The sequence below is a fragment of the Rhincodon typus genome, chromosome 27 (assembly GCF_021869965.1).
Source record: "Rhincodon typus isolate 14 chromosome 27, sRhiTyp1.1, whole genome shotgun sequence".
Classification (NCBI taxonomy): domain Eukaryota; kingdom Metazoa; phylum Chordata; class Chondrichthyes; order Orectolobiformes; family Rhincodontidae; genus Rhincodon; species Rhincodon typus.
The window spans coordinates 9,862,795-9,880,230 of record NC_063358.1 but is presented as its reverse complement, the minus strand read 5'-3'; the positions used below and the strand labels follow the sequence as shown (position 1 = coordinate 9,880,230).

Below are 17,436 nucleotides of genomic sequence, written 5' to 3'. Positions count from 1 at the left end.
TACTTAAGAGTTTTAAACATGAGTCAATCATTTAGATGGTATGCTACTGTCAGTTTCTTTGTGTAGCAGGACCCGGGCCTTTCTGTCTGGGTTGTCCTTTGATTAGTAGATAAGTTGTTGGGGGTGTCTGTGTAGAATACAACTGTTGTCTTTTACATTATGCTAATGTCATTAGCACCTGGCTGCTGTGTTTACACTGTGTCTGGTGTGTGGATTTTGTGATTTCTGATGTACCCAGCATCCCTTGCTGTTTGAGAGATAGTAGGAACTGCAGATGCTGGAGAATCTGAGATAACAAGGTGTAGAGCTGGATGAAAACAGCAGGCCAAGCAGCATCAGAGGAGCAGGAAGGCTGATGTTTCAGGCCTAGACCCTTCTTCAGAAATGAAGGGTCTTCTTCTGAAGGAGGGTCTAGGCCTGAAACATCAGCCTTCCTGCTCCTCTGATGCTGCTTGGCCTGCTGTGTTCATCCAGCTCTACACCTTCTTATCCCTTGCTGTTTGGTCAAGTTAGCAATCTATCTGTATTTTAGCAGCCCGGAGGCTGCAACAGTGATATATTTGCAAGTCAGAATCATTTGTAACTTGGAGTTAAACTTGCAGGTGATGATGTTCCCATGAATCTGCACCCCTTGGTCTTCTAAATGGTAGCAGTTGCAGGTTTGAAAGGTGCGGTTGATGGAGCCTTGGCACTTTGCAGCAGTAGATGGTACGCACTGCTACTGTTGTGTGTCCATGGTGGAGGTACTGAATGTTGAAGAAGGTGGGTGGGTTTTCAATCAATTGGGCTGCTTTATCCATTTCAGAATTGAGCATATTGAGTGTGGTTGGAACTGCACACATTCAGACAAGTGGAGAGCATTCCATCCAATCCTGCATATTGTGCTTTGTGGATGATGGAAACACTTTGGGGATTCAGAGAGTGAGTTACTTGCCTCAGAATTTCCAGCCTCTGACTTGCTGTTGTCACCACAGAAATTGTACGGTTAGTCCATTTAAGTTTCTGCTCAATGGTAACTCCCAGGTTATTAATAGGAAGGGATTTAGCAAAATTAAGACCATTGAATGTGAAGCGGAGATAATTTGTCTTCTGTTGGAATTGGTCATTGCCTAACATTTGAATGGCCTTCACAAAAGAGTAATAACGGGACTGAAAAGCCACAAGAGTATGTGATGGCAAAATTAAAGAGATACAACTGCAAAGCCTACAGTGAAAACGGCATTGGATCTTAATGACATGCATCCTAGCATACAGAGAGATTTAGGAAAGAACTAGCAGAGACTTTCAAAAGAAAAGAAAGAACTTTTATTAATTTAGCACCTGTTACAACCTCAATATTTCTCAAAAGACTTTCTAGCACTTCTAAAATGTAACCACCATTATAATGTAGGAAGCGCAACAGCCAACTGAGATATTCAGTAATCTGTACATGAATGGTGCAGTTGCATTCTTTTTACATTCACAGAGAGGATTACAGAGTCTCAGGTGAGCAACTCCTCACAAGTACAGCATTTTCAACAAACCATCACTTCTGCAGTATTGCACTGAATTGCCAGCCTACATTTTATGCTGAAGTTTTTGTAACGGGATCTAAGTACAGAAATGCGCCCACTGAACCAAGGTTAATGCCATAGAGTTGTCCAATAATCATTGAAAATTATTTGTTCTATCGTTGTATCTGTTTAACTATGTTATATTCATTTGTGTTATTTAATTTTACCACATTCTGAAACTAGAAGGTTGTCAATGCAACACCTTTGTTTAAAATTAAATAAGCCTAACGTTTTAGTTTTTAAAACTTTCTGTGATATGACAAGCTCCAACAGCAACATTAAGGCATTTGCTTTTTCACAAGTTGTCGCTTTGAAGTGTTAACAAACCACTGAGACACTGTGATAAAATCTGAGACCGGAGCTGCCCCTGATCAAACTGTATCATCAGTACATTAATGAAAAAGATTGACAAACGCATTCGTAAACAGAAGTAACATTGCATTCACATAGTACTTACAATTGGTACCAGAGAGAGGAAACAATGTAAATACAGTTAATGCAAACTTTATTTGGTAGAAATAAGTCAAAGGTCACCTTTTCCAACGATATGAGTGGCCTCCAAAATGCATGGAGTTCCAATTGTTGCATCAGTTTTCAACTTTTGTTTTTGGTGAAAAAAACTTGTAAAATCTTTAATTATTTTTAAGAGACTGGCTCAATTAGGAACACACTTCTCTGTGGCAGCTAATTGTATTTAAGTCACACAAAGGACTGCGTACAAAGATACAAGCTGCCAAGCCTGTGCAGTTTGGGCAAGCTTCTCTGTTAGAGGTGCCATATTTTAGATGAGATGTTAAGCCAAAGTCATTGTAGGCTTTCTTGGGTTTTGAAGTAGACAAGAAAAGTTTCTAAGAATGGTTGTCGCCTTATTCCCTCATGCCCTGTTAATATATATTCTTCAATCAATATCACACACAAACTGTCTGATCTTTAGTGCATAACTGTTTGTACAAGTTTAATGTGGAAAAATCGGCTGTTAACGTTTCCTACAGCGGCGCGACACCCCAAAAGTACTTCATTGGCTATAAACTGCTTTGGGAGGTCCAGTGATGTGTGAGGTACTGTATAAAAATAAATTTTGAGGGCTCCTGTAATGCAGCGCTGGTGTCTCTAACTCTGGATCTGGAGACCTACATTGAAGTCTTAGACAACAAGGTGCAGGGCTGGATGAACACAGCAGGCCAAGCAGCATCATAGGAGCAGAGAGGCTGACGTTTCGGGCCTAGACCCTTCATCAGAAAAGGGGGAGGGGAAGGGGGTTCCGAAATAAATAGGGAGAGAGTGGGAGGCGGATAGAAGAGGGATAGAGGAGAGGAAACAAACAGGTCGAAGAGGCGGGGATGGAGCCAGTAAAGGTGAGTGTAGGTAGGGAGTTAGGAAGGGGATAGGTCAGTCCAGGGAGGACGGACAGGTCAAGGGGGCGGGATGAGGTTGGTCGGTAGGAGATGGAGGTGCAGCTTGAGGTGGGAGGAGGGGATAGGTGGGAGGAAGAACAGGTTAGGGAGGCAGGGATGAGCTGGACTGGTTTTGGGATGCGGTAGGGGGAGGGGAGATTTTGAAACTTGTGAAATCCACATTGATACCATTGGGCTGCAGGGTTCCCAAGCGGAATATGAGTTGCTGTTCCTGCAACCTTCGGGTGGCATCGTTGTGGCACTGCAGGAGGCCAAGGATGGACATGTCGTCTGAGGAATGGGAGGGGGAGTTGAAATGGTTCGCGACTGGGAGGTGCAGTTGTTTGTTGCGAACCAAGCGGAGGTGTTCTGCAAAGCGGTCCCCAAGCCTCCGCTTGGTTTCCCCAATGTAGAGGAAGCCACACCAGGTACAGCGGATGCAGTATACCACATTGGCAGATGTGCAGGTGAACATCTGCTTGATGTGGAAAGTCTTCTTGGGGCCTGGGATGGGGGTGAGGGAGGAGGTATGGGGGCAGGTGTAGCATTTCCTGCGGTTGCAGGGAAAAGTGCCGGGTGTGGTGGAGCTGGAGGGGAGTGTGGAGCGGACAAGGGAGTCACGGAGAGAGTTGTCCCTCTGGAAAGCAGATAAGGGTGGGGAGGGAAAGATGTCTTTGGTGGTGGGTTCGGATTGCAGATGGCGGAAGTGTCGGAGGATGATGCGTTGGATCCGGAGGTTGGTGGGGTGGTACGTGAGGACCCTGTTCCAGAGGTGTGTAAATAACATCTCTGAACAGTAGAAAAATATATAAATGCAAATATTAGCTTTGCAGAGGAAGCAGTTCCTTGAAGCTAAAGATTCCCGAATTAAAGTATTTGAAACGTACGCCGAATAGCAATCGATAGAGTTTAGTTCTCTCCCTGTATAAAGGAGCAATTTGAGGTTGGGGCTTGTTTGCTTTCATGACGCCGCGACTCCCGATTCAATGAAATTGCAACATCCTTGGGGGAGGGGGGCATCACGTGATCCACACCAACCGTTTGAAGTTCTTGTGGATGTTAGCAGACGATCCCGGAACTAATTTCTCTTGTTTCCGGTTGGAGAGGCGGTGAAATTCAGGGTGAGGCCTAGGAAGGGAAAGAATTCGTAAAATTTGGGTGGTGGGGAGAATCAGGGGTATCGGGCATCGTATTCCCTGTTCTTTCCCTTTGTTGTTACAACCTGCAAGGTTACTTCGACTGTGGGACGTGGCACGTTGTTGATTTCCACCCCCCCCCCGTATCTTTGCTTACTAGATTTCAGAGATCCGGACAATGATTGTCATATTTAACCAATGGTCTGTTGTTTTAAAGTCGTTGTTTAAATTCTGGTAGCAGCCAAGAACACAAGAATTAGGAGCAGCAGTAGGCTATTCAGTGTCACGAGCCTGCTCTGTAATCATTTAAATTATGGATGATGAGGTTATGGTCTCCACTTACTTGTCTGCCCACAACCCTGACCCTCGAATCGATCAAGCAGCTACTCAACTCAGCCTCTAGTCCTCTCTTCGTATGTGAATTCCAGAGATGAACAACCCTCTGGAGAAAAAAAATCTCCTTAAGTATTACTGATTTTTAAACCGCATCCCTTAGTTCTAGTCTCCCCCAGTATCTTTGCAGTATCTATCCTGTCAAATAATCTCAGGATCTTTTATTTTTCAGTAAGGTTACTTTATTCTTTTAGACTCTAATGGATATAGGTCCAACTTGCTCAATTTTTTTTCAATAAGCTAACCCCTTTGTCCCAATAATCAATTGAGTGAATCTTTTCTGATTTACCTCTAATGCAATTATTTACTTACTTAAGGAAGGAGACCAAAACCGTGTTGTTTACTTCAGATGTAGTCTTGTCAGTGACCTATACAACTGTAAGAAGGGGTTGGTTAGTTGTTGGCTGGACAGCTGGTTTGCAATGCAGGGTGACACAGCATGAGTTCAATTTATGGTGTAGCTGAAGTTACCACGAAGGACCCACCTTCTCAACCTCTCCCCTCCCCTGAGGTGAGCAGAAAGACGGGGATGGAAATTACAGGATGGCATGGTGGCTCAGTGGTTAGCACTGCTACCTTACAGCGCCAGGGACCTGGGTTCAATTCTACCCTTGGGCGACTGTCAATGTGGAGTTTGCACATTCTCCCTGTCTCTGCATGGGTTTCCTCCAGGTGCTCCGGTTTCCTCCCACAGTCCAAAGATGTGCCGGCTAGGTGGATTGGCCATGCTGAATTGCCCATAGTGTCCAGGGATGTTTGGGTTAGACATGGCAAAATGCAGGGATAGGGGAATGAGTCAGGGTGGGATGCTGTTTGGAGGGGTGGTGTGGACTTGTTGAGCCAAATGGCCTGTTTCCACACTAGGGATTCTATGATCTGTTCCTGTGCTGTAGTGTTCTATGTCCTAATGTGGGTGAAAGGCATTGAAACATCGAAGATAGGAGTGGACCCTCGGGTCAAACCATCACCAGCCATCTGTCGCTAATGAGACACCACTGCTATTGTCTACTAGGACTATGATGATTTTACCTGTATAACTGTAGTGATGGTCCCTGCTCTTTTATTTCATTTCCCTTGCAATACGTGGAAACATTTCATTTGCCACTTTAATCAATTCTTTTGTCTATATGATAGCATTTTGTAATTCATACACCTGGGTAGCAAGATACTTTATATAGTATAGCTATACGGATTCTGTCAATTTTAAATGATATAAATGGGTGGCACAGTGGTTAGCACTGCTGCCTCACAGCACCAGGGACCTGGGTTCGCTTCCACCCTCGGGCGACTCTCTGTGTGGAGTTTGCACATTCTCCCCGTGTCTGCGTGGGTTTCCTCCAGGTGCTCCAGTTTCCTCCCACAGTCTAAAGATGTGCGGGCTAGGTGGATTAGCCATGCTAAATTGCCCCTAGTGTTGAGGGATGTGTAGATTCAGTGGGTTATAGGGGGATGGGTCTGGGTGGTATGTACTGGGGTTTGGTGTGGACTTGTTGGGCTGAAGGGCCTGTTTCCACACTGTAGGGATTCTATGATGAAATCTATAATTTCTAATGCAGCCAAATTGGAAAAGTTCATATTTTTCTACATTGTACACCATTTGCCAAATTTCTGTCATAACACTTCGTGTTCCCCCTAACTATTTATTCTGCTGTACATATGTGCAATCCCTGCATAACAGTGGCTTCAGATACCAGCATCAGATACCAGAAGCTAGCGCGCGGAAGTAATTTGGCAGCAGCTGCCTGGCTACGTTGCTTGTTTAACCGACCTAAATGTGTTTTATAGGCCTTTTATCCTCTTGACCATAAATGTCATAACTGTATATTTGGTCCCTTCATCCAAGTCATAGATACGGATTGTTAATGGTTGAGATTTCTACATTGATCTCTGTGGCATTCTACTGGTTACAGTTTGCCAACCTTAAGATGACCCATTTATCTTAATCCCTGCTTCCTTTTAATTCTCTGATCCTTCATCCATGCTACTAGTATTACCCTCACACCACAAACTGCCTTGAGTCACAACCTTACATACGGCATCTTATTTGAATGCCTTTTGGAAATCCAAGTATGCTGCATTTACGGATTCCATTTCGTTGTTTGTCACTAAACTATAATAAATTGGTCAAACATGATTTCCTTTTGACAAAACCACGTTGACTCTTCCTGATAACAGGACTTTGTTAAAATCATAATGTAATTACCTCCTCAGTAATGGATTTTAATATTTTCTCTCTAACTAATGTAGGCAAATTCACCTATAGCTTCTTGCTTTCTGTCACCCTGTTTGCTTGAACGCTGATGTTATATTTGCAATTTACTAGTCCACTATGGCTTTCGGCGAATCTAGAGAATTTTTATAAGTTCACAAGTTTTGCATCTACTATGTCTGCAGCCATGTCTTTTATATCTCTGCGATGTAAGCCAATGGGCGCAGGGAACTTGTCAGCTTTTAGTTGACCATTTTCCCATTGCCTTGTCCCTACTTACTCTGTTGTTTTTAAGGTTTCTCCTTTTGTTTTACCTTGATTTTATAGTTTTTTTCTCTTCCCCAATGAAGACAGACACACTAAGTGTTCAGTGCTTTCACCATTTCCTTGTTTCCCATTATTTATTCTCCAGCAGGGAAGCAATGCTCACTTTAGTTACTCTTCTATATTAAATACTTTATCGTTCTTACTTTCTATTTTAATATTTGTAGCTAGCTTTCTATCATATTGTAATTTATTCCTTTTTTTCAATCATACTTTACTGGTTTTTAAAATCTGCCCGACATCTGGTCTGCTACTCATGATCATCACGTTGTACGTTTTTTTTCAATTTGAGAACATTCTTAACTTCCTGAGTTGACTACAGATGGTGCATCCATCTTAATAGTTTTATTTCTTAACGGAATATGTAGTTATCTAAAAAGATCAATAATTAGTGGCTAGCTGTTGTTGGAAGTTTTCCAGATTGCTTCTTATAAATGCAAATAGCAAAGTTTGCAGATCCTACACAAATAGGGGGCATAGATACGTGTGGAACTGAGCACGTGAGAGGCTTGGACGGATAAGTCAAATTTAATGGAGAAATCTTGAAAAATAATGTAGAAAAGAAGTGAATTTTATATGGAGCGTAAGAACTGAAATTCTGAAATGCAAATCTTTAAAAGTGGAAGGGTCGGTTGAGTGTGCGTGATCCTTGGCTTTATAAATAACAGCCAGGAGAGAAATAGGAAAGAAATCTTGCCAGTGGCTTACGCTGCTGTAAAAACACTTGAATTAGATTCAGTCAAAAGGCTCCAGGCAAAACCTTAGGTCAGTGTCAAGTGCTGTATGGCCCGAACTACCCAGTCTTCATCCAAGGAAGTACTAGTTGCCTAAATTTGGGTTGCTTAGACTGTCTTTCTTCATTTTACATCCCTTTGTCTCATGCCTGAAACCTCTAAACCTTGGAAAGTTTCTGAAATGGTTACAACATCGTAGTTTCATGTAGTAATCCAGGCTTTAAGCTCAGTGGTGAAACAAACTGTAACTTTTCTTAGGGCGTTACGTAAGTGTTACTGTAGTCTCTTTCGCAATGTTGTGATCAGTATTGTTATGTGTTTATATTTTGAATGTTGTTCTGCCGTAAGGAAGCAAAAACTGCTCACATCCAAAATCTTGAAACATGTCTAACTAATCATGTTCTAATTCAAGAAACAGTTATGAATTTTTCTTCATCCCTATTTTCCTCCACACCTCTCCATTGTCTCTACTCTCCCTCCCCCTGAGCTGTGGCAAGGTGAAATACATGATGCATTAATGCAGCTTACATTTGCAGTTGAAGATATTCCAAACTCTTTAGATAGTGCTCCACGTTTAAAAATTTTAAAGTTGGGAATTATTTGAAGTTTAAACAGGTATTTCTATTGTTTTTTGTTTCAAGATCATTGGTGGAAATGACTCGATCGAAGAGGATACGCAATCACAACAGCGACAAAAAGAAAAGTGTATCAAAACAATGGAAAACGAAAAGGCGAACAAAAGATTTAGACCAAATTCATGAAGATATGAAACCTGAAAATGCAGACAAATTATTGCACCAGGAAATAGATTATGATGCCATAGGAAATGCACAATTCTATTGCTTACACTGCGCGTAAGTGAACAAATGTGATATCTTTTGAATGAATTAATATTCTTGGGAAGGAGCATCTAATTTATTGCCTGTTGGCATTTGATTGAATATTGTACACCTTTGCCACTACTGATGTTTTGTATTTTGGAGCTTCATCAGCCCTTTCTCCGTAGCTCATAGCTTGGAATTTTGGGAACATAACTGGTTTGAGTTTACGAAAAAATTGCAATGCGTGAGGCCAAAAAGACACAGGGAGTGGGGTATTGATTAATTGAGGAAGTGCTTCTGACAATTTGCAACTGTTATTCACTACAAAAGGGTTATAAATAGTCATTTCCAAATGTTTTCAGAATTTTTTATTTCGGGGGATGTGCGTGTTGCTGACTAGGCCACCATTTCTTGCTAATTCTGAATTATTGTTGAAGGTGCTGGTGAGCCAATTTATTAAACCATTGTTTGATATGTAACTCCAGAGTGTCAACAACATAGATGGCTTTTAACTGCCTTCTTAAATGGTCTAGCAGCCTCTCCGCCACATTCAAAAAGGTGGCTTGCCATCAGTATCTCAAGGACAGTTAGGGTTTTGGCAATAAACGCCGCCCTAGCAAACCATTAATATGTTTTGATGAGCAGCCAGACAAGACTTTCAGTCCTTTTCTTTTTAGTGACCTTTTTTCTTTTGCTTTACTTGTAGGCGATACTTCATTGATCAAAGAAGTCTCAAAGAGCATTTTAAAACAAAAGTTCACAAACGAAGGTAATGGCAATTGTTATAAAATTCAATCCAGGACTAATTAATGCTTTTTTATTATAAAAGTCAACATAGTGAATGGTAGACATTTTTGGCAATTTTTACAATATATGTAGTGGTGCTCCAGTGGGAAGACAGCTTAATCTCAATAATAAAGCAGTAAGCTATCTTCAAACAGCAGGATGGGGATACGATACAGTTACTCCATTTAGTTTTGATTACAGTCAGTGACTATAACTGGACAAAGTGCCAGAAGGTTATTAGCACTCATCAAACTGTCCAGGTGACTATTCTTGATCCACAAAGATAGATTGGAAACCTTGGCATAATGGGATTATCACGTACTGGCTGAATAACTCTGTATCTATTTGCTTTATAAATGCACTTTCTCAACAGGAGACAGTAGGTACTTTTAGCAGTAAGTGCCCTGGTTAATTTGTACCCTACCCCAAATCTATGTGCTACATTTCTTTTGTTTTGTTTGGTGGGGGATCCAATTATACATTACAAACCCCTGCAACACTGGTTTGTAGGAACTTTGTCCAAGAGTACTGGCATGTTATTGACCTGTAGGAGGCTTTAATTCACAGTCCAATTTTGACTTTTTCTAATATGTGATCCTTAGAGGTATTAATTAGTGGTCAGTTATAGGGTCATATAGAATCGAAACAGACTCTTTGATCCAAGCAGTTCACACCAACTGTAATCCCAAACCAAACTATGCTCATCTGCCTGCACTTGACCCATATCTCTCCAAACATTTCTTATTCATGTATTTATCTAAATGTATTTTAAACATTAACTGTACCCAAATGCAGCATTTCCTCTGGAAGTTCATTCCACACTCCAACCATGCTGTGTTTAAAAAAAAAACTGGCCTTCATGTCTTTTTTAAATCTTTCTCCTTTCACCTTAAAAAAAAAAATGCCCTTAGTCTTGAAATCCCTCCCCTTATCTATACCCCTCACTATTTTATTAACTTTTATAAGGTCACCTGTCAAACTCCTCTGCTCCAGTGAAAGAAGTTCCAGCCTATCCGGTCTCTCCTTATAACTCAAACCCTCCATTCCCAGCAACATGGTGGTAAATCTCTTCTGAACCCTCTCCAGTTTATTAATATCCTTCCTATAACAGGGAGTCCAGAACTGGACACAGTACTCCAGAACAGGCCAAACCAACATCCTGTCCCTCCACATAAAGTCCCAACTCCTGTAGTCAAAGGACTGAGCAACAAAGGCAAGCATGCTAAACGCCTTCATAACCACTCCATGTATATGTCATGCAAATTTCAAAGAATTATGTACCTGAACCACTAGGTCTTTCTGTTCTACAACACTGCCCAAAGCCCTACTTCTAAAAGTATAAATCTTGTCTTTGTTTTTGTTTCCAACATGCAAACCTCACATTTGTTCATATTAAACTCCATTTATCATTCTTCAGACCATTGGCCCAATTGATCAAGATCTCTTTGTAATCTTAGATAACCTTCTTCGCTGTCCACTATACTAGCAATCTTGGTGTCATCCGCAAACTTACTAACCATACTTTCTATCTAAATCATTTAAATGACAAAAAAGTGGACCCACTACCAGTCCCTGTGAAACACCGCTGGTCACAGGCCTCCATTCTGAAAACAACCCTCCACCATCATGCTCTAACTCCTGCCCTTAAGCCAATTTTATATCAAATTGGCAAGTTCACCCTGAATCCCATGTAATCTAACTTTGCTAATTAGTCTACTATGTAGTTCTGGGAAAGTTGCACCAGTTCTCCTTTTCCAAAGTTAGGTTTTTCTGAAGCCTGTTACAGTGCCTAAGCAAAGATCAGGGATCTAGCCAGGTCTATCACTGCTAATCACCAGAATCACCTGCTGAACTATTGGGCTAGCCTGCATAAGTTTCACCTAATTCATGATATCTAAATTGGAACAAAAGGCCTGTTTAAAAAAAACAGAAATCAACAGTATATATTCATTTAGTCATTTGTTGAATTCTCGTACTGATCTTGTGGACTTGTGTATTTTCTAGACTAAAACAATTAAGCGAAGAGCCATACACTCAGGAAGAAGCAGAACGAGCAGCTGGAATGGGATGCTATAAACCAGCAAAGAAAGTCAAAATTGAGACTCAAGCAATAGAAGAAGACATGAAAATATCATAATATGATTTTTGTAAAGAAAAAACTCCTCTTCAAAAAAACACAAAGCTCTTTTAATATTGTTCAGAGCTTTAAATAATTATTCAATCTCAAAGACTTGGTGGCTCTGATCTTATTGATTCAGCTGACCGTCTTAAATGCCAGCATCATGTTTCTAAAAAGTCATCTAAAACTGATAACTTTATTCATTTGATAGGATGTGTTGTAACCTTCCAAATAGGCCATCTACAGAAATAAAGAAATTCCAAAGAGAAGCTAGATAGAGTGCTTTAATTGTTCTTTGAATTGCCAGAAGTCCACTAGACATACTTGCTTATTTATAGTTTACAATTTAGACTAAACGAATGACAGTTGACAACAGAAGCAGAACTTTGTTGCTTTTTGAAATTACACTGCCGGGAAAATACGCGAGTAAAATTTGATAACCTGAAATTCTGGTTGTGTTGAAATTGTCAGGCATTCCTGCCTGTACAGTAGGAAATCCATTAAACTGATGCCCATGATAAATCAAAGTTCCAGACCTGTAACTTTGGACTAGCCAACCTCGCACCAGTTTATCCTGTGATCATACGAACCAATTGGAGCAGGGTTAGGCCACACATGAAATCGTGGGTAACCCATCATTTGACATCAAGATCTTTCTGTGAAAGCCTGTAAATATGGATAAATGTAAGAAAGTAAAATGTCTGGTCAAAGTCATTACAGCGAATGGAAAGACATTATACAAAGTGAAAAACTGATATCACTAAGGAATGGGAGATTCCACTATCAAGTTTCTCAGCACTTCTGAAGCACAAGGAGAAAATCCTGGAACAATTTGACCAGGTGGGCATCCTCTTCAGCAAGGAAGAGGATGGGAAACAGTTGCTCATCCAGACATTGAAGAAGTTTTGCTAACATGATTTAAGGCAGCTTGAGCACAGAACGTTCCCATCACTGGTCCAATCCTACAAGAGGCTTCCAAAGAGGCTAAGTCATAAAGAGCTCCCCTGCAATGATGGATGGCTAGACCAGTTCAAGATGAGGCACAACATCATGTTCCACGTAGAAAGCAGTGAGGGTTTACAAGTTATGGCAACATAACGTATGATTGGCTAAAAAATAGCCTTGTTCATATCCTGAATGAGTAGCCCCTAAGAGACATTTTTAACGGGGATAAAATTAGACTGTTTTACTATCTTTTACCACATCGGTCTCTATTATTTAAAGGTGAAACATGTAATTGTAGAAAGTTAAGTAAAGAATTTGTAACTGCTGTGGTCTGCAACAAAAAGAGTGGTGCTGAAAAGCTGCTGCTTTTTGTGAGCAGAAAGCCCAAAAGCTATGTTGCTCTGCACATGTTCAAACACTACACTGTGGTAGGTGATTTACAAACACGCCTGCACAGCCTTCAGTGTTTCTGAAATACAGAGCAGTGAAGTGGACAAAATGCATCAACAGAAGTAAAGCAAGATTATCATTAATATAGGCAATTGGGCCACGCACCCTTACGTCACTAACCTCAAAAGCATCAAGCTAAAGTTCTTGCCTCCCAAGATTACTGCATTTTTCCGAAGCTAACTCCCAACATTGTGCAATGCCTTCCATTGTACAAGGCTGTTAAGGTGTAAACAAATTGGAAAATAAAGACACTATTCATACATTTACTGCATCACTATTTTTAAAACATGCAATATGTTTGTCAGCAATTTTACTGCATCGATCACTTAATGAAAAGGCTTGGTGGAGGAAACCTGCACATAAGTTTCAGTAAGAAGGACCTGATCAAAAATACCCTAGGGCATTCTGGGAAGCAAGAGAAGAAATGGTAGGGCCCTCAGCAGAGATATTTGTATCATCAACAGCCATGGGTGAGGTGCTGGAAGATTGGAGGATGACTAATGTTGTGCCATTATATAGGAAAGGCTGCAAGGAAAGCCAAGGAACTATAGACCAGTGAACCTAATGTCAATGGTGTGCATGTTGTTGGAGGGGATTCTGAGAGATAGGATCTAGATGCATTTGGAAAGGCAAGGACTATTCAAGGATGATCAGCATAGCTTTGTGCATGGGAAATTGTGCCTCAAATTTGTTTTGAGTTTTTTTTGAAGAGATGACTGAGAGATAGATGAAGTCAGAATGGCAGATGTTATCTACATAGACTTAAGCAAAACGTTCAACAAAGTTCTTCATGGTAGATTGGTGAGGAAGCTTAGATAACATGGGATCCAAGGAGAGCTAGCCAATTAGAGACAAAATTGGCTCAAAGATAGGAGACAGAGGGTTGTTTTTCAGACTAGAGGCCTGTGACCAGCGGTGTGTCACAAAGATTGGTACTGAATCTACTGTTGTTTGTCATTTATAGAAACAATTTGGATGAGAATATAGCAGGCATGGTTAGTAAGTTCACCAAGATTGATGGTATAGTGGACGGTGAAGAAAGTTATCTCAGAGTACAATGGATCTTGATCAACTGAGTCAGTGGCCTGAGGAATGGTAGATAGAGTTTAATTCAGATAAATGTGAGGTGTTGCATTTTGGTAAGATAAACCAGGACAGGACTTAGACAGTTAATGGTAGGTCCCAGGGGAGTTTTGTTGAACAGAGAGACCTAGGGGTGTATGTACATTGTCTACCCGTTATGCTACTTTCAAGGAATAGAGTGGGGAAGAAGGCATTTGACACCCTTGCCTTCATTGGTCAGAGCATTGAGTACTGGAGTTGGGTTGTCATGTTACAGCTGTACAAGACATTGGTAAGGCCACATTGGAGTACTGTATAAAATTCTGGTCGCTCTGCTATAGGAAGGATGTTATTAAACTGGAAAGGGTGCATAAAAGGGTGTTATCAAGACTGGAAAGTTTGAATTGTATGGATAGGCTAGGACTTCTTTCCCTCGAGTGTAGGAAGCTCACGGAGATTTATAAAATCATGAGGGGTATAGATAAGATGAATTGCCAAGATCTTTCCCCCAGGGTAGGGGAGTCCAAAACGAGAGGGAATTGATTTAAGGTGAGAGGGAAAGATTCAAAAAGGGATCTGATAGACAATGTTTTCAACAAGGTGGTGTATATATGGAACGAACTACCAGAGGAAGTGGTAGAGGTGAGTACAATTACATTTAAAAGACATTTGGACAGATACATAGATAGGAAAGGTTTAGAAGGATATGGGCTAAGCACAGGCAAATGGGATTAGTTCAGGTTAAGAAACCTTGTCAGCAGGAGCAAGTTGGGCCAAAGGACATGTTTCCGTGCTGCATGAATCTGATTCTAAGATGTAGAAACAAGGAATAGTGCTATAAAGACTAGGGAACTTGGTGAAGGGAGTGAGATCAATTCTTCAAATACATACAGGAGAACTTTCTTCATCAAAATGCAAAGGAGCATGTTTATGTTGGGGAGCAAATTGGCAACAGTGATCACAAAATATTGAGTTTGGAGTGGTTATGGAAAAGAGAACAATCAAAGGGTTATATATAAAAGTGGAAGAAACTGTGAAAAGGAATCCAGCCCAGATGGATTGGAAACAAAGATTAAGCAGCAAATCAGTAAATGAGACACTGGAAGCCTTCAAGCAAAGAGGTAATTCAGGTGCAGACTAGTCATATTTTAAAATTGCATCAAAGCTAGACCTTGTTGGATCATGTAAAAATTGTAATTAAAATAAAACAAAAAACCCTATTAATACTGTTAACAGAAAAAGTGAAGAGAACAAAGTGAAAAGTTTAGAGAAAAACCTTATGTCTTTTACAAAAAAAAGGGATAGTCAAAGGAATGGTGGATCTAAATAAGATTAAAAAGGAAATCTGGTGGAGGTGTGATATATGGTAAGATACTAAATTAGTATTTTGCATCTGTCTTCACATGGGAAAAATCCTGTTTATGTCAAAGGAAAAAAGGGAGAGATATTGGATAAGATTTAAAAAAAGTGGAGGCTCTTAAAAAGGCTGAGGATACTCAATAGGAATATCATCTGATTTTGGTAGAACATGTGTGAGGTTGTTCAGGGCGACAGGATGAAGATAGCAGAGGGTCTGCCCACAATTTTTCAATGGTCTGTGGATATGAAAGTAGTGTTGATACTGGAGGAATTCAGAATAGCTCTGTTGTAAGAAGATGAGAGGAAAATACCAGCATCAGTCCTGAGGAAACTTGTAGAGACTATAATCATTAATTGCTACTTGAAAGACCACAATTTGTAGCCAACAAGGATTTGTTATAAGCAAAATCAGCTTTAATAATTTGAAGTTCTTCACTAAAGTAATGAAGGCTTATAAAAATAGTACAGTTGATGTGCATTTGGATGTTTAAAAGGAATTTGGTAAGATGACAGAATGAGCTTTGACTTTGCCAACAAATTTATGATAATAAGTGGAGTGTGACTGAATATTAAGTTGATTAAGAGATGAAGCAGATGATACTGGGGAATGGTTGTTTATTAGACTGGATGAAAGTATGCAGTGGTATCTTTCATATATGTTTGTATTAGGAGCAGTGTTCTTTATGTCTTAATTACCCGGATTTGGATATGCAGGGAAAGAACTTCATGTATTCAGATACTACAAGCCCTGGAAATGTAGGAAACACTGGGAAGGAAAGTATTAGTCTTCAGGGGACATCAATCATGAATAAAATGGGAAGATACATGAAGAAGAAATTCAGTCCTGTAAAGTGTGAAGTGATTCATTTTGTTAAAAACAATTAGGAGCGATGATATAAATGCTACAATTTAAAGAGATCGCTGGAAGAGAACTCCAATGGGTTGTAAGTCTTTGGAGGTAACAGGAAGAGTCAGGGAAGATTCTCAGGCTGATGCAGTCTTTCTCAACACAGCAGACCACCATAATATCTTTGGTTGTTCTGATAATCACATTAAGTCATTTTATGTAAGGAAATATTGACAATCAGAATGAAGAACAATACACAGCAGGATAATACAGTGCACATGGTCAGCAGAACACAACAGACTTTACACCATGTTAAGGCATAGTCCAAAAGAAAGGTGGATTGATTAACTGAAGGATGGAGCTGTGTTTAACCAATCAATACCTTTAACATATCTGCTCCAGTAGTTGGAACGGACAGCTGTTTAAATAGATATATCAAGGGCCAATATGAGAGTAATTGTTGAGGGAAGTTTCTGTGCTTGGCAACCTGGTTTCAAACCTTTGGGCAGAAATCAGGTCATCAACATCGGAAAAACCTACGAAAGATAACTCTTCCCTTTTTACAATGTTTATAAGATTGCTTGGTTGATATATGGCAACTGGAAATGATTGGCATGTATTAAAAGACAATGCTGTTATATTTACATGATGATGTTAACAACACCCATATTCTCACTTTCATTTCATGAGCTTTGATGTTCAGGTTTTCATTCACAAGCCATGTGGATTAACCCAATACAGAAATGCAAATTTGATGGTTAAGTTGGACTTGGCTACAATCCTGCCTGATCATAATGGCAAAAAGTAGTGAAACATGAACAATTAAATACCAACAATGTACTGTCTGAAGATCAGTGGAAGGAGATTCAGATGTACTCTTCAAACGTAATTGGATAAATAATAAATTTAAAAAAGAACATTAGGCAGGGTTATGTAGGAAAAGCAGGGGAATAGTTTGGTTAGCTGCTTCAATGAAAAGGTATAAGGCGTTGAATGGCCTCTTCTATCTTATATATTTCTGGGATTGTAAAAAAAATTGTACTGTAGATTTACTGCTATTTATATTTTTTTTCTAACGTAGCCAGTGCGTTTCACCATTAGAGTTAGGCAAAAAACAGCAACAGCATTTGTCTCCCTCCATGCTCAACAGTTATGACATTCATGGATTCTTCAGCACAGTCAAGACCATCTGAGGCCCAAGCACTTACAGCTAAGATCGGAAAGCAGTCAGCACTCATTGGAAGGAGCCCTTTGAGGATTCTTCTCATTTCAGTCTCAGTCCTCAAGGTGAATGGCCTCCAACT

General features: G+C 40.2%; 1 protein-coding gene across 3 annotated transcripts; it reads left to right on the top strand.

Moving 5' to 3' along the window:
- The first annotated feature begins 3,933 nt into the window (after positions 1–3,933).
- znf593 (zinc finger protein 593) lies at positions 3,934–11,738 on the top strand. Of its 3 annotated transcripts, none has more exons than XM_020526593.2 (4): positions 3,934–4,068; positions 8,385–8,597; positions 9,271–9,333; positions 11,355–11,738. In XM_020526593.2, the coding sequence occupies exons 2-4, from the start codon at positions 8,398–8,400 to the stop codon at positions 11,485–11,487; spliced, it is 396 nt and encodes a 131-aa protein (XP_020382182.1). In that variant the 5' UTR covers positions 3,934–4,068; positions 8,385–8,397; the 3' UTR covers positions 11,488–11,738. The 3 variants fall into 3 exon arrangements, with proteins under 3 accessions (XP_020382182.1, XP_048469033.1, XP_048469032.1); XM_048613075.1 differs by having other exon boundaries at positions 4,049–4,987; XM_048613076.1 differs by lacking the exon at positions 9,271–9,333.
- Positions 11,739–17,436: the final 5,698 nt, after the last annotated feature.

What these genes read in the sequence shown, in the direction of transcription:
- znf593 (XM_020526593.2), top strand. Translation starts at nt 8,398, where the DNA reads ATGACTCGATCGAAGAGGATACGCAATCACAACAGCGACAAAAAGAAA. An exon ending in TTCTATTGCTTACACTGCGC is followed by an intron (nt 8,598 to 9,270) that starts GTAAGTGAACAA and finishes CTTTACTTGTAG; the next exon opens with GCGATACTTCATTGATCAAA. An exon ending in ACAAAAGTTCACAAACGAAG is followed by an intron (nt 9,334 to 11,354) that starts GTAATGGCAATT and finishes TGTATTTTCTAG; the next exon opens with ACTAAAACAATTAAGCGAAG.